Source organism: Mya arenaria, chromosome 17 (assembly GCF_026914265.1).
Source record: "Mya arenaria isolate MELC-2E11 chromosome 17, ASM2691426v1".
Classification (NCBI taxonomy): domain Eukaryota; kingdom Metazoa; phylum Mollusca; class Bivalvia; order Myida; family Myidae; genus Mya; species Mya arenaria.
In genome coordinates this window covers 38,068,143-38,082,286 of record NC_069138.1, presented here as the reverse complement: position 1 = coordinate 38,082,286, position 14,144 = coordinate 38,068,143, and the positions used below count along the sequence as shown (strand labels likewise).

The window sequence follows — 14,144 nt, the reverse complement described above, 5'->3', positions numbered from 1 at the left end:
GCACTAAGAGAAGATAAGACATTTGCTGAAAATGTTGCTAAAAAAAACCAACCAGATGAATGAAAATTGCACTATATCTTTCTGAAAATCTTGATTATCTATTTCAGGGTGGTGTAGGTCAGCAAGCTTTTGCTGGACAGAACCACCAGGTGAATGCTGATAACCAGGAAAGCAGTGAAGGATGGAGCTCCTGGGGTGCGTGGGACCCAGGTGCAAACCCATATGCTCAGGAATTCTCTGGCCAGCCAGACCCTGCGGGCAAAGACCAGTCTCAGTCTGGGGCCTCAGAGTATCCTACAGCAACAGCTGGGGACCAGCAGCAGTGGTATGGCCAGAATCAGTGGAGCCAACCACAGGACAATAGTGTTAGTGGGAACCAGTGGGAACAGAATGGCTACATTTGGGACCAAAACAGTAGTCAGTGGGTCATAAAACAAGGTGATTACGGTGCTGGGGGAGAGCAGAATCAGTATGCTGGTTATAATAACTATTGGGGTGGACAGAATGGAAATGACAGTGAAGGTCATAATAACCTTGTTCAGCATGGTAATGTGCAGAATGTAGCTGGTGGATCTGTCAATTTTTATGACCCTAATGTGCAGTATAATCAGCAAACCAACCCACCAATGAATAACTCTGGAGTTCCATTTTCTGATGTTTCCCAGAGTGATGCTAATTCTAGTGATCAGAGACCTCATAATGAACTGGACAATTCACTCTCTACAGAAGAGGAAAGTCAAAGTACAGCTCCATCTCTGGGTAACATTGAGGGTGGAGTGACAGATGTCTCATATAACAATGAAGACTATGATGAGGATAGTGATGATTCTGATGAATCAGAGGAAGAACTATCAGAGTCCCATGTAGGGTCAAGCAGTAATCATAGTGCCGGTGCTACTTTTGAAAATGAAAATGAGCAAAACAAGAAAGAAAGTCACGGTTTTAATTATAATCAGGAACATATACAATCTGGTGAAAATAGCAATTTTCTTGGTGTAGGTTTACCTGAAAGTGTTAACAATCAAATGCAGTTATTAAGAATACAAGATAATGTTGTGTCTCAACCTAGTGGTCAAATTCCCGTGGATATTAATTCCAGTATTCCCATGTATTCTGGTCAAATGCCTTTTGATCCACATGCTCAGTATCAGCAAGATGTTCCAATGTATCAAAATACCCAAGTAATGTCAAACCTTCCACCATCTGTACCTTCAACTGGGGAGAGTTTGCTGAATGTTCCTCCTTCTGCAGAGAGTGGTGGTTCCTGGCCTCCAACACAGGAGAGTTACTCAAAAGAAAGCATTGAAGAGCAACCTGAGAGTCAACCACAAGCAACAACTACGCCAACCTTCAGTGACTGGGAACTAGTGCCAAACAGTGAAGTTGAGCAACCACTAGCTGCACAACTGGAAACGCCTCCTGTAGCACAATTGGAAACACCTCATGTAGCACAATTGGAAATGCCTCCTTCAAGTGTTCACAGTAGAAATGCCTCCATTGATAACAATGTGAAGTTCTTTATCAGTTCAAACAATAGCTCGGCTAGAGGGTCGCCTTCTAGCACTGGAAAAGCCACTGAGGATGACCTTCTACAGGAGCATGAAAATAAAGTGACCAATCCTCGCATTCAGAAACCTGTAAACAAAGAAATACATGACAATATTGCCAAATCCGAAGTTGCTCAAATAAGTGCGCCTCCTCCTCCAATGGCAGGCAGTGGGCCAAAGGGAGGTAACCCATTCAGGAAAGGTAAACTTGAAGTTGGTCAGGAAGATGTCAGTCTTCTGTCTTCAACCCAGCTTGATGTCACCAAGCCAAACTATGAGAATAGCCCTGTGGTGTTAAATCAGTCAATATCACCTATAATGGGACACATAGACCAAAACAAGATGAGAGACCAATCTGAGAGTCCTGATTTAAATGATGATAAACCTCAAGGAAATATAACAGATACACCTGTCTCATCACAGTCAAAGAAAACCATTGGAAATGTCAAACAAAGCCCTATTATGCCAAGAAAGGAAAGTGCCTTCCAGCCTCTAAAACAAGAAGGTAAAAACAAACCAGTCAAGGCTTCCCATGAAATTCCCGGAATAGCTGAACAGGAACAGAAGTCAAGGCCAAACACTGGAAAACCTTCAAGTGGGGAGAGAAGAGGGAGATATTCACCTGATATGGACAATGGTAGAGGTCGAAGAACACCAGAATGGGAAAGTCAAGATAGGCAGGCAGAAAGGAAAGGAGGTTCAGAATATGATAAAAAATATGGAAGAAGAACACCTGACTGGGATTCTTCACAACGCAAAGGAGGTCGGAGAAGCCCTGATAGAGAAAAGGACCGGTATGGGCGGAGTTCTGATGGGGACAAGCTGACCTCCAGACCCCCGGCTGGGCCCTACGGTGGGGACAAGGAAAGGGATCGGCCTTCCAGGTCCCGGCAATCAGCATTCCATCATATACATGTGAGCAGAGGCAAGAATAATGTGTCACCAGCTGCCTCCCTGCTTGACGTTGCTGATGCCCCAGCTATGCCAAATATACTGTTAATGCCTGTAGCATCAGCTGCTGGGACTGGAAATAATACAAATGTCAGTGAGGCAAATGCTCCATTAGAGCTCAACCCTATTGTTTCTCTGATCAGTTCCATGAGTGAGCATATCAAGTCAGATGACGTTGAAGATGGTAAAGATAACAGTCATTCGAGGAAGAAAGATGATGATGATAGAGACAAAAGTAGAAAGGATAAAGAAAGATATAGAGATAAAGACTCTAGTGAGCGGGAACGTTACAGGGATGATCGTGATTATAGAGACTCTAGGGACCGTGATAGATATCGTGATAGAGATCGGGACAGGGACGGTATCCGTGGAAACCATTCATATGACAGTTTGCGTGATAGAAACTTGAAGGATTCAAGAGCCACATCACGAGAACAGTTGAGTATGTATGACTCGAGGACTTCTCTGGATCAGGATGATTCACGAGACCGAGGAAAGCGCGTGGATAGCAAGGAACGCAGATACAGAGACGACCATGATAAATACAGGTGGGAAATCGCTCAAAATTGTTGAGTGCATATTGTGTTTCACTGTTCATTTCTTTTAAAAGCTACACAGTATATAAATAAGTTGTTTTTTTATAAAAAAAACAACAACAGAATATAGTCGATGGAAGAGCTGTACAATATATCAACCTATAAGAAGTTGTGTGCTTATGAAAGAAATATGTAAAGATATAACTACAAAAAAGCATTTCTCTAGTAACATGTGCATGTATTTATTAGATTTCTTATTCAAATTCTTATTCCAGTAAATATGAATTAGAATAAATCTTGTTTCTTGCATAAAGGGACCGAGATCGACCATCCAGTCGTGGATCGATACTGGACAGTAGTAGTAGACGAGACTATCGTGATCGGGACAGGGACCGGGATCGAGAGTACTACAGGAGAGATCGATATGATCGCGACAGGCCCAAGTCCAGACAAGGTTTGTATAGAGACCTTCAAGTTTTAAAATTGCTAGGGTACATCTTTAGTATGTCAAAGGATAACTGGTTAAAGTACTTTGGTTATTATTATGATCAATTTTTTTTTTTAACGTATGCATAATTTCATGAATTTTGTTAATAAACTGCTCTTGATGTAAGGAGGCAGTTTTCATTACCATACATGTTATTGTAGGTACATACTTGTACATGCATAATTTAGCTTACTTCTCACACCATACATCTCCAGGTGAGCGAGACCGACCAGTGTCACGCATCGCCGACTCAGAGAGACCTCGTTCTAGGAACGATTATGACAAAGACTACAGGGACAGGACCAGAGGTAACACTTTGTTGCTGTAAACTTGTATACTCATCAGAGCATTTGAATATTTTATATATATTATTGTGTTTATTCAGATGAACACTTTTAATGTTACATCAGTAATTTTAAATTATTTCTTTGTGTTAAGTAAATTTACGAAACTTTCTTTAGTCTTACTGGTACTGTGTCATTTTTGTGTTATTCTAATCAGTTTCAGGGTATGACTATGATGAATACTATCGGCGTGCTCCCCGGGAGTACTATGACCAACGTTACTATGACTACTACTATGGCACCTATGACCAGAGTTACTATGGCGACCAGAGCTACTATCAGGATGTTCCAAGGTAAAGTCTTAATGATTTTGCCTGTTTGTAAATACTTTTTTGTTGTGCATTAAGTATATAGAGCAATATTATTGTGACGGCTTTATTTTGCAGCATTTTGTGGTATACGTATACATGTATGATGTAGGTTGGAGGAAATACAGCAAAATGTGCATATTGGGATGAAACATCACTTTTATTTGTACTACCTTTATCTAGCCATCATTGGGTGGATTGTTTAGACTTGTTAAATGTTCTCACCAATTGTTAACAAAATCTTAAGGTGGACTGTCTTAAGATATGAAAATTAACAACGATGACAAAGTTCTTAACAATCAGCCCAATGTCGATTACAACTTTACATGTCCCCAGTAATGTGATAATGTCCTACACTTGAATAGCAACTCACAATTCATTTTATTTCGTGATATAATTAGCGGTGATTTATAAAAAAACATTTTCTTGCCTGTACCTTGCAAATTGGGAAAAAAAGTCCAGATTGGGAAAAATACAAAATCAGATAAAAATAGCAATTATAATGGCAAATATACATGTTTTCACCTTATTAAGCATACTTTATGCTGTGAATGTGTTAGCCTTGTCAAGATTTTGTTTATTTTTCAAGAAATTCATTGCTTTTTATTCACTTACATAATGTGCATTTATCAAATTGGGAAAAAAATATAAATTTTTGGGAAAAATGGACATTTTTTCACAAGGGGAAACAGCCTATAGATGGCACTAAATTGCACCAAAAAAATCACTGAATCATAATTATATTTTCATCACATTTATACTTTTTCTTTTTGCAATATAATTTTTGTTTATAATAATTGAAAATAAATATGACTACGTTCTGAATAACATTCTTCTATTGGTTATATATAGGCGAAGGTATGTGTTGTGTTCAACCTTGGCCTCAGGGTAAATTCTGCACTGTTGGTAGTGTGTTTCCCTACTCTGGTATCCCTTATTGTGATATTTTGTCTGTCCTGTAATTTAGTTGTGTGTGACCTGATCTTCCCCACTCTCCCCACTTTTGATTCCCATCAGCTTGAAATGTTTTCATTAAGTATTTTTATGGCTGAGTAAAACTTCATCATTTACTGAAAATATACCTGTCTTTTGCATTAATTTTGTCTTACTAAACAAGACTTTTTATTTTAACATAATGTTATTCTTGTTCAATTGACATAATTAATTTCAAATATAACAATGTATATCAAGTTAAAATAACCTCAGTATTTAAATAACATCTCATGTTCATTCATTTGCATTTATATTTTGGTTGAAGGATATTTAATACTTGCTATGCTTCATATTGCATCAGCTTATCAGCTGTAATGTTTAATATTTCTTGGGTGTACAAGAGGTTAGTTGCATATTGAATTTAGATAACTAAATGCTAAATCACTGTGAATCATGGACAATTTGCATTGTTTGTATATACCAGAATGTGCCAAATTCATTCTCAAAAACAAATAAGGGTATATTTATGTCAGGGTGAATATGTATGTCCACATGACAATTTTATCATTTGACAGACAAGTCCAAAGCAATTGTTCCAAGTAACAACTTAAAAAGGCATTTTGTCTTTAGTTTTTTCAATATTGTCAAACATTTCTATTTTTAAAACTTTAAAGAAACAATTCTTTCAAAAGGACATAACCTAATGACTAAGGCACATTCTGGAGGAGTGGCCTGACCTGCATGCTTTTTATGAGTTACCTCCCTTGTCCCTGCTAGGTACCCTGACCCCTACCAGCGTCGACCCCGCACGGGGACACCAGGGTCTCTTTCGGATGGGGGAGAGGAAATGTAAGTATGATCTCCCCTGATTAATGCTGCTAGTTTGGAGTTGCTTCTCTTTACCATGGATGAGTTTTGGGTGAAATATTAAATTGGAAGGCGGAGAAATGCTACTTCAGATTGTGATTTGGTGTTAATTATTTTCTGTTAAAATCTTTTATCAGCCAGTAAAACCTTATATGGCTTTCAAACTATTATTTGATGTGAAAATTAACCATCTAACAGAAACGAAGTTGAAAAGTAAGCCCTAAACTGTCCTTTCGGTGTAAAGCAATTTATGATGAATGGTTTTGCATGTAGTAAGGCTTTTTGCATAATTGGTATGGTATTTACTTTCAAGCACATTTAAAAGTAGCATGTTTTATAGTGATTGTTTGTTGCTATGACATAATTCTATAATTACCTAAGAAACTAACAACCTTTTGACATTTTTGCTTTAACAGCCTTTTTCCCTTAGTTTACTTTATACCGTTTAACTTTAGTTGCACCTTGTGTTTCCTTGTTTATATTTGCATTGTTCTCCATATTTTACGTTCTTTTGTTCCAATAGCACTAGTCTAGCAGAAAAGAACAAAACACCCGATGTGAAATCTGATAAAAAGAAGAGGTAAAACTAGGGGTTATATACAGGTGTATATTCATAGAGGGTGTCATGTATTATCATATGTATCGCTAACATCATATTGCTGCAGGAAAAAATCTCGGAACAAAACTATATCTCGGAACAAAACTATTACCAAAACATGTTAGAAAAGAATGCTTGATCATGCTACATCACACTTCCTACACGCCTCATGTGTTTTACGATAGCTGCAACACTTCACACAGACCCTACATCATGTCAACTGTTCTCCTGGATGTAAATGGAGACTGCCTACAAATCATCCGAGAAACCCTTTACTTCGACAATTTAGGCCATATAAATACTTTGTCAGTCAAGTCCCTGTAAGATTGTGCTTCCATGTATAGAAATAGTGCCTAGCACTTATCTTTGGCTGGAAGGGCAAGCCAAAGTTCTCTCTTTTTTGCAGCAGGATTATCATAATTTTGTCACAGTGTTTTCAAATACAGGTCATTTAGTTTTAAAGGACATAGAATTTAATTTAAAAAAAATAAATTTGCATGGAATATTCTATTTCATTTCTGTTGAAAAAGTACTAAAAACATGTTGTTTAAAATAGTCATAATTCACATTTCAACCTAACTAAAATGCTGATATTGCATGTCTGCATGCTCTGTATTTATAAATCAGAAACTTTTAGGCTCTTATTTCCCCCAACTGTTTCACAATTGGGAGTTCAAAATGTGCAGCAGAAACCTATGATAAAGTCATACTTATTCTACTTTTACACAGTATTTAAATACATACACGTATTTACTCCGGGTGTCAGCCACGCAATTTCTTGTTCAACCAAAAAACCTGCTCTTGGCCTCTCATATATGACATATTGCCCCTGTTTCTCAGAAGTATTTACTACTTTATATTTTGTATATAACTTAAAAGAAATGAAAACGAAATTCTGGTAATTTCACATTTTGATTTATTTTCCGAAAACTTTTTAACCAAATTTGTGTTTACAATCTCAACAAATATGCAAAAAATAGTTACGTACAATTCCATATAAATATTTGAGCTATTACTAATCCAGAACAACACTTATAGTAAACAATAATAATAAGTATTTTTGGAGAAACTGGGGGCCAGTGAGCCTGTCAGACTCTAGACTCAAACTGCAAATCATCCCATCATTGTAACTTTCATTGATGAATTATATTACTGTTTGAGAGATATACAGTTATTTACATAGTTTTCGTTAAAGAAATAGAATGAAGATCATATCTGTCATGTTTTAAAACAATTTTTCTGAGTCTGGGTGTAGACTCAGACTTGAGACTTCCATAATCATCGGCCCATCGCGCTTGATACATGTAAGCTTGTAGCTGGCCTCGAATCTAGCTATAATAAAAATGATACTTACTAACATAGTAAAATATTAAGATATTATTTGATTTTTGAGATGTATTATTGATAAAAAGTTATTATAAACAGATGCATGACTGAATCCTTTGATAACAATGCTTATGAATTGCTTGCTTACATAGATGAGAACTCATAGTAACAACTTACAGGGAAAATATTTCATAGATTTGAAGAGCAGTTAACAAGCTGTTTGTTATTGAAGAAACAGCTTTTGGTGGTAATATTCTTGTGTAACATTTGGTTTCATATGAAGTACATATTTGTATGACCTTGATTATTAAGTATAAAGAAATGATTTAGTTGATGATATTATTAAAACATTTTAACAGATGAAGTTTAGGGTTAATCCTGAAAACAAGATTTTAAAATCTTTTAACTTCCGACTAGTGTTCAGTTGTGAAGATTGTTTTTAGCTTGGACATTTGCACCAAAAAGATAGGAATTAACTTAAATGATATTGAAAACAATTTCATAAGGGAACTAAGCCACTTTACCCCTGTTAGGCATGAATCCCTTACACTCAAACAGACCACCGGCTATTTTTCATGATTGATAATAATCAACTGTTAGAACCCCTGTTTTATTCTTCACCTTGTTTTTGTAGAAACACAGTTAAACAGTCCTTTAGTAAAATATTGGTTTAAAATCAAGGTTCATGTATGACAGATTTAGTTTGAAGCAATACCTTAAGCCATGCTATAAAACAGATTAGAAATAGATTAGAACTTCCATTTTCTGTACCATTTGTTTCAAGTCTTTGATTCAAAATGCATACAATGACTCCTGCCCTATTATAAAAAATGTAAAGGGGCCTCACTGTGTTGGATATTGTATTTGTATATTTAAACCTTCTTATAGAGAATAGGCTTGTTACGGTAGCTGCCATGCAAGTACTAACTCTTATCTTCCTTGCAGATTTGACTACCCACCAGAAATTTACGACTACTCGCGGAGCGGGTACGAGGACTACTATGGTTACGAGCAGAATGGCTACAGATGGGACCCCCATGTCTCTGCTTGGGTGGAGACCACAAGTAAGGAAACATGCTGTAATGATCAGGGCACTTGAATTGCAGTAACATTATGCCCCCATTGCAAAGCTTATATCAAGTAAAGCTACAGGGATAACCCCTTGAGCTAACACACATATCCCATTTTAGTTGCAGGGCACTAAGACAATATGATAATGATAAAATTAATATGATTCTATTAAAAAAAAAAAAAAAATGTAAAAGTTATGATAACGATACATTTGCCAGACAAATGGGAGCTTAGTAAGGGTTGACACAAAAACACAAAGAATTACCCACTTTCATCTACACATTTTCAGCTGAGGTGATACCCCAAAGACAGACCCCTGAGAAATTCATGATACCTCACATGAGGGCCTGTTTTGGTCCAAATGGTCAACTTGTCAAGGTGCTACCCAACCGGCCAGCCGATGGTCAGCCCGCCACAGTGGAGATACACAGTGTACAGACATTGCTGGACGGGAATGAGGAAGCCGAGGAGTTAGAGGAGTATCCTGGTCCCCTTGTCAGGTGAGGGGTTAACTTATACCATGGGGTTAACTTATACCATTAGTTTGGTACACAGTGTAAAGGGCACTGGGAGATTAGAAGAATATCATAAGTTTTTTTGTTTCTAAGCAAATTGATTAAATTATGTCAGCTTCATCAGGCTAAACCATGATAAAATTCAAGCTATTTATGTTTTTACTTTTATATAGAATTATCCACAAGGGGTTATGATGTCAATTATTGTTTCCATAGTATGCTCTTATTGTTTAAGCTGTATGCCTATATTTTTCCTTTTGTTTAAGTTTCATGGATAACAAGGCTTCTCATTTTGTTTACAGGGGTGACACCCACAAAAACGATGTGCTGAACTTCTGCCAACAGAAGGCCAAAATGTGTGTGGAAAACATGGACCTCCAGGACCGCGATTCTGCGGAGCTCATCTGGAGGTTCCTTGAACTGCTTATAAAACAAAACGGGGTATAAATGAACTTTTTTCAAATGCTCATAACTAAAGCAGTTATGTGTTACATATGTATTAGTGACTGTTTTAGGATATTGGATTATGTGATTTTCTTGACTTAACTTTTCAGCTATTGAAAAAGGAGGTTGTGAACAAATGTTTTTACATTACAGGTGTAACAGAAAATTGTCTGGACCTAAGGAAGAGGGTTTGATATGTTGTGTGCTTTACTTTTGTAGACTGTAGTGGGCACAGACATAGCTGACCTTATACTTCAAGGCCACGAGCCAACAACCCTTGAGTACCGACGCTCAGGTATGAAGATCACGCCGAGTGCGGACGCACTGGATGCCGACGATGGGGAAAGTGAGGACTCCTCGCGTTTGTCAAGGGGCACTACTCCTGTAGACCGAGCCCTCGTTAATAAAGGGAGATCAGTGGAGGAGTGCACAGACAGGTTCAGGCACCTGCTCATGTATGGCAGGAAGAAGGTAATACATGATGGGATAATGTGCACTTTTAGAATTCATGTGTACATTTAGGAGTGAAAGTGTACATTTAGTATTCATGTGTACATTTAGGAGTGAAAGTGTGCATTTAGAATTCATGTGTACATTTAGGAGTGAAAGTGTACATTTAGAATTAATGTGTACATTTAGGAGTGAAAGTGTACATTTAGAATTCATGTGTACATTAAGGAGTGGAAGTGAACATTTAGTATTCATGTGTACATTTAGGAGTGAAAGTAACTTTCTGGAGTAATGTGTACCTTGCAACATAGGTGCAATAGGATTTTATGAATTGTTAATTAGAAATTTAACTTTGAACTTCACCCAGAGTAAGTAAGTATTTCATCAGTATTATATAAAGTCTTTAGTTTACTATACAGTTATTAATGTTAAGATTAGAAATTTAATATTTACAGGATGCGTTAGACTGGGCCATGAAAAATAACCTTTGGGGCCACGCCTTGTTCCTGGCTAGCAAAATGAACCACACCGCACACGCCAACGTTATGATGAGGTATACTGCGGTGAATGCATCTAAATTTCGTTAAAATTAAACAAAGCCACAACAAGTTTAAGTTTTTGTTTGATGGATTCGGGCTCTAAAATGTTGAGTGGTAAATAACAAAATAAAAATACCTTTTTTTTTTCTTCAATAAAAACACTGGAGCCAGCAACCTATAATAAATATTAAGAATGAAATGCTTAAGAATAATAACTATTTTTCACCTTTAAAATACGATGATCAGCTGCATTGACAACTCTTATCGGATTTTATTGTGAAAAATAGGAGCAGCTACATTTTTTAAAAACATCATTTGGTGTTGCCTTAGTTTGCTGAACAGATGCTTGTATTAATAGTGTCAGATGTCATTTACTTTTCTTTAGTTTAAGTGTAGATTATTATATACTAAAACCACTCCAGTTATTAAGTGGATCATGACTTATTTAAGTCTGCTTCATGTGTTTTAATCCTGTTTCAATCAGAATGTTAATTTAAACAATAAACGCATATTTGAAAGCAGTCTGAAGTCCCTGTATACATTGTTAAGGTTTGCCAATGTGGCCATGAGGATGAATGACCCCCTACAGACCGTGTACCAGTTGATGTCCGGGAGGCAGCCTGCGGCCGTCACTGTGAGAATACTCCGCCTCAAACATTTATTTGTGGCCTTGTACAAAACTGTGTAATTATAATGTGATGAAACTAAGATTTGCAAAAATTTAGGTTACTAAAACTTTCCCTTTCAATCATAAAGTGAAATATTTTAGATATATAAATAGGTTGTTTATTTACAAAAGTGCAAGATTGTTTGAAATTGTACAGCTGTAAAATTTTATTGATTCAATTTGAAGACATTTTAGTTGTTTATTCCACCTACGGTACAATTATATATGAATTTCCAGTGTGTGACAGAGGAGCGTTGGGGAGACTGGCGGCCCCACCTTGCCATGATTCTCTCAAACAACACGGCTAAACCCGACCTGGACAGGAAATGCATCATGACACTTGGAGATACGCTAGGTAAGCAGATGAATTTTATATGAACATTTGGAAGAATGAAATGTTTCATGTACTGTTGTATTGACAAAATGGCAAATACATCACAGGTTTGTTGCTCAGAAAGTTGCTCTTTCTTCATACAGTCTTTTACAAAAACTGTCGAAGATATAAGCTCTCATAATTTTTTAGTAATTAATCTCATACAAATCAATCCCAATAATAAAATATATCTCTCATACTTTCTGTACCAGCATCCAAGGGTTTTCTGCATGCAAGCCACTTCTGTTACCTGATGTCCCAGATCTCCTTTGGCTCATTCAACAAGAAGTCGTCTAAGATCGTGCTGATTGGCTCCAGTCACGGCTTGCCCCTCGAGTACTTTGCCACTAATGAGGCCATACAGTGTACCGAGATATATGAGTACGCTCGCTCTCTCGCTAACACCTGGCTCAACCTGAATAACTTCCAGGTATGTTGTGTACTTGTATTGGCTTTGTTGTTTTGGAGAATTTCTTTTCTGTGGATATCACATGTTGAATGTCCAAAGGTCCTTTGTGACATTAATTGAGAAATGTTTAAATTCTGTATTCGTTACTCAGAAAGGGAATAAATAAGCTTAAAAATATTAATGAGTTTATCAAAGTGAATATCAATCTAGATTTAAATGATAATATATTTCTTGTTCATGAAAAATGCTATTTACTTAAAAAGCTTGATAATATCCGGGGTTTAAACTGTCTTGCTTTAGGTGATTGCTCACACAAGTGAGCTGCTATAATGAATTTGTGTTGTTGTTTATTTCAGACCTTCAAGTTCCTGTATGCTACCAGGCTGGCAGATTATGGATATGCTCAAGATGTAAGACTTGAACAACATGTTCAACACAAGCAATAATTATTAACAATGAAGAATACTTACATGAACATTTAGTTAATAAGTCTTGACATCGATATTTATCTTACAAGACTGTAAATGACTATTTCATTCAATTCGCCGAACACATTAAAGCTGCATAAGGTTAGGTATTTTTGAATTTACATGAAATATATATGAAAATCTATTATGAGAATTGTCATAGCCTAGGTTCTGTTCTCTTTGCTGTGCAAGAACTTGAATGTAGCCACCACTTGGAAACCTTGCGTGAATTTAGTATAGACTGGTACACACATTCGCACAAACACTAACCTCAAATCCCCTCACTAGTTTGTAATAATTCCTGAGTCATGCCCCTTTGTAAATTGAAGGAAATAAAATGACTGTTTGCACATGTTTTTTTTCTTCATATTTCAGGCTCTGCAATACTGTGAGGTGATCTCTCGACAAGTGAACACCAACCCTGTCTTCTATACCCATGTTCTAGTCAAACTCCTATATGATGTAAGTATGCAAGCCATAGAAATTTTGTGCACATGATTTTCTATATAGTTGAAATAAATCAGTTGTTATCCCTAAAGGTTTTGTATCACTTAATAAGACATATATATTATTTCAATCTCAAAATACTCACTCAACACTTTTCCTTGTATAGTAGTTGTTCACTCAATACAGCAATTAAGTATGCCGTTTTCAGCTATCTAGCCAGCTAAAGTTTAGTGACCCGCAATTGGAGGAGTCAGAAGATGAGCAGGATCCTGATTGGTTGAGGAGCCTCCATACAACACTTGTGCAATTTGAGGTGAGCGACATAGTTATCAAAGTGGTTTTTTTGTTGTTGGATTTTTTTTCCAATAAAAAAATGGTATTGTTACAACCTTGGATTCATCACCCATGCAAAGGCTCTAACCTTAGTCATAAATCTAAAATTGTTCAAGGTATTCAAATGAAACTTATTGCACATGCTTCTAGAGACAATACACACATATATCACATATATAATTATAGCAAGGCCATTCACTCTGGATTTAGGTACTTATTGTTTCACTGAAGCTTTTGAAGGTCGTCTGCGGACCTCATTTTACAGTAATATTATTATTTAAGTTGAAATTGATGGTGAGAAATATTGAAGCTGATGATATGAATACCAAAATAATTCTTGTGATTTTTGTATTTAATTATACCTATAATGTGTACTGTGATAAATTAAAGGAGGGTGCAATACAGTCCCATTCTGGCACAGTCACCCCGGCGTACCTGGGGGGCCGGACTACAGCCAGCAGTGACAGTGGGGAGGTTGGAATGTACATGCAGCAGCCAGACCAACAAGGGCAGGTATGCACCTTATCTGTAA

The 14,144-nt window shown here is 36.8% G+C and overlaps 1 protein-coding gene across 5 annotated transcripts in view; it reads left to right on the top strand.

Annotated features, from left to right (window-relative positions):
• Window positions 1–14,144, top strand: part of LOC128223773 (uncharacterized) — a 29,955-nt gene that overhangs the window by 2,170 nt on the left and 13,641 nt on the right. For 2 of the 5 annotated variants that reach the window (XM_052933146.1, XM_052933145.1), the window contains exons 3-20: window positions 108–3,046; window positions 3,349–3,488; window positions 3,737–3,829; window positions 4,023–4,158; window positions 5,884–5,955; window positions 6,497–6,553; window positions 8,843–8,961; window positions 9,258–9,468; window positions 9,786–9,924; window positions 10,147–10,398; window positions 10,833–10,930; window positions 11,466–11,550; window positions 11,821–11,938; window positions 12,169–12,386; window positions 12,722–12,775; window positions 13,208–13,294; window positions 13,488–13,592; window positions 14,003–14,125. In XM_052933146.1, coding sequence (XP_052789106.1) covers window positions 108–3,046; window positions 3,349–3,488; window positions 3,737–3,829; window positions 4,023–4,158; window positions 5,884–5,955; window positions 6,497–6,553; window positions 8,843–8,961; window positions 9,258–9,468; window positions 9,786–9,924; window positions 10,147–10,398; window positions 10,833–10,930; window positions 11,466–11,550; window positions 11,821–11,938; window positions 12,169–12,386; window positions 12,722–12,775; window positions 13,208–13,294; window positions 13,488–13,592; window positions 14,003–14,125 — 5,046 coding nt within the window. The remainder of the gene's footprint in view (window positions 1–107; window positions 3,047–3,348; window positions 3,489–3,736; window positions 3,830–4,022; window positions 4,159–5,883; window positions 5,956–6,496; window positions 6,554–8,842; window positions 8,962–9,257; window positions 9,469–9,785; window positions 9,925–10,146; window positions 10,399–10,832; window positions 10,931–11,465; window positions 11,551–11,820; window positions 11,939–12,168; window positions 12,387–12,721; window positions 12,776–13,207; window positions 13,295–13,487; window positions 13,593–14,002; window positions 14,126–14,144) is intronic. The other 3 variants (XM_052933148.1, XM_052933147.1, XM_052933149.1) reach the window with 3 other exon arrangements.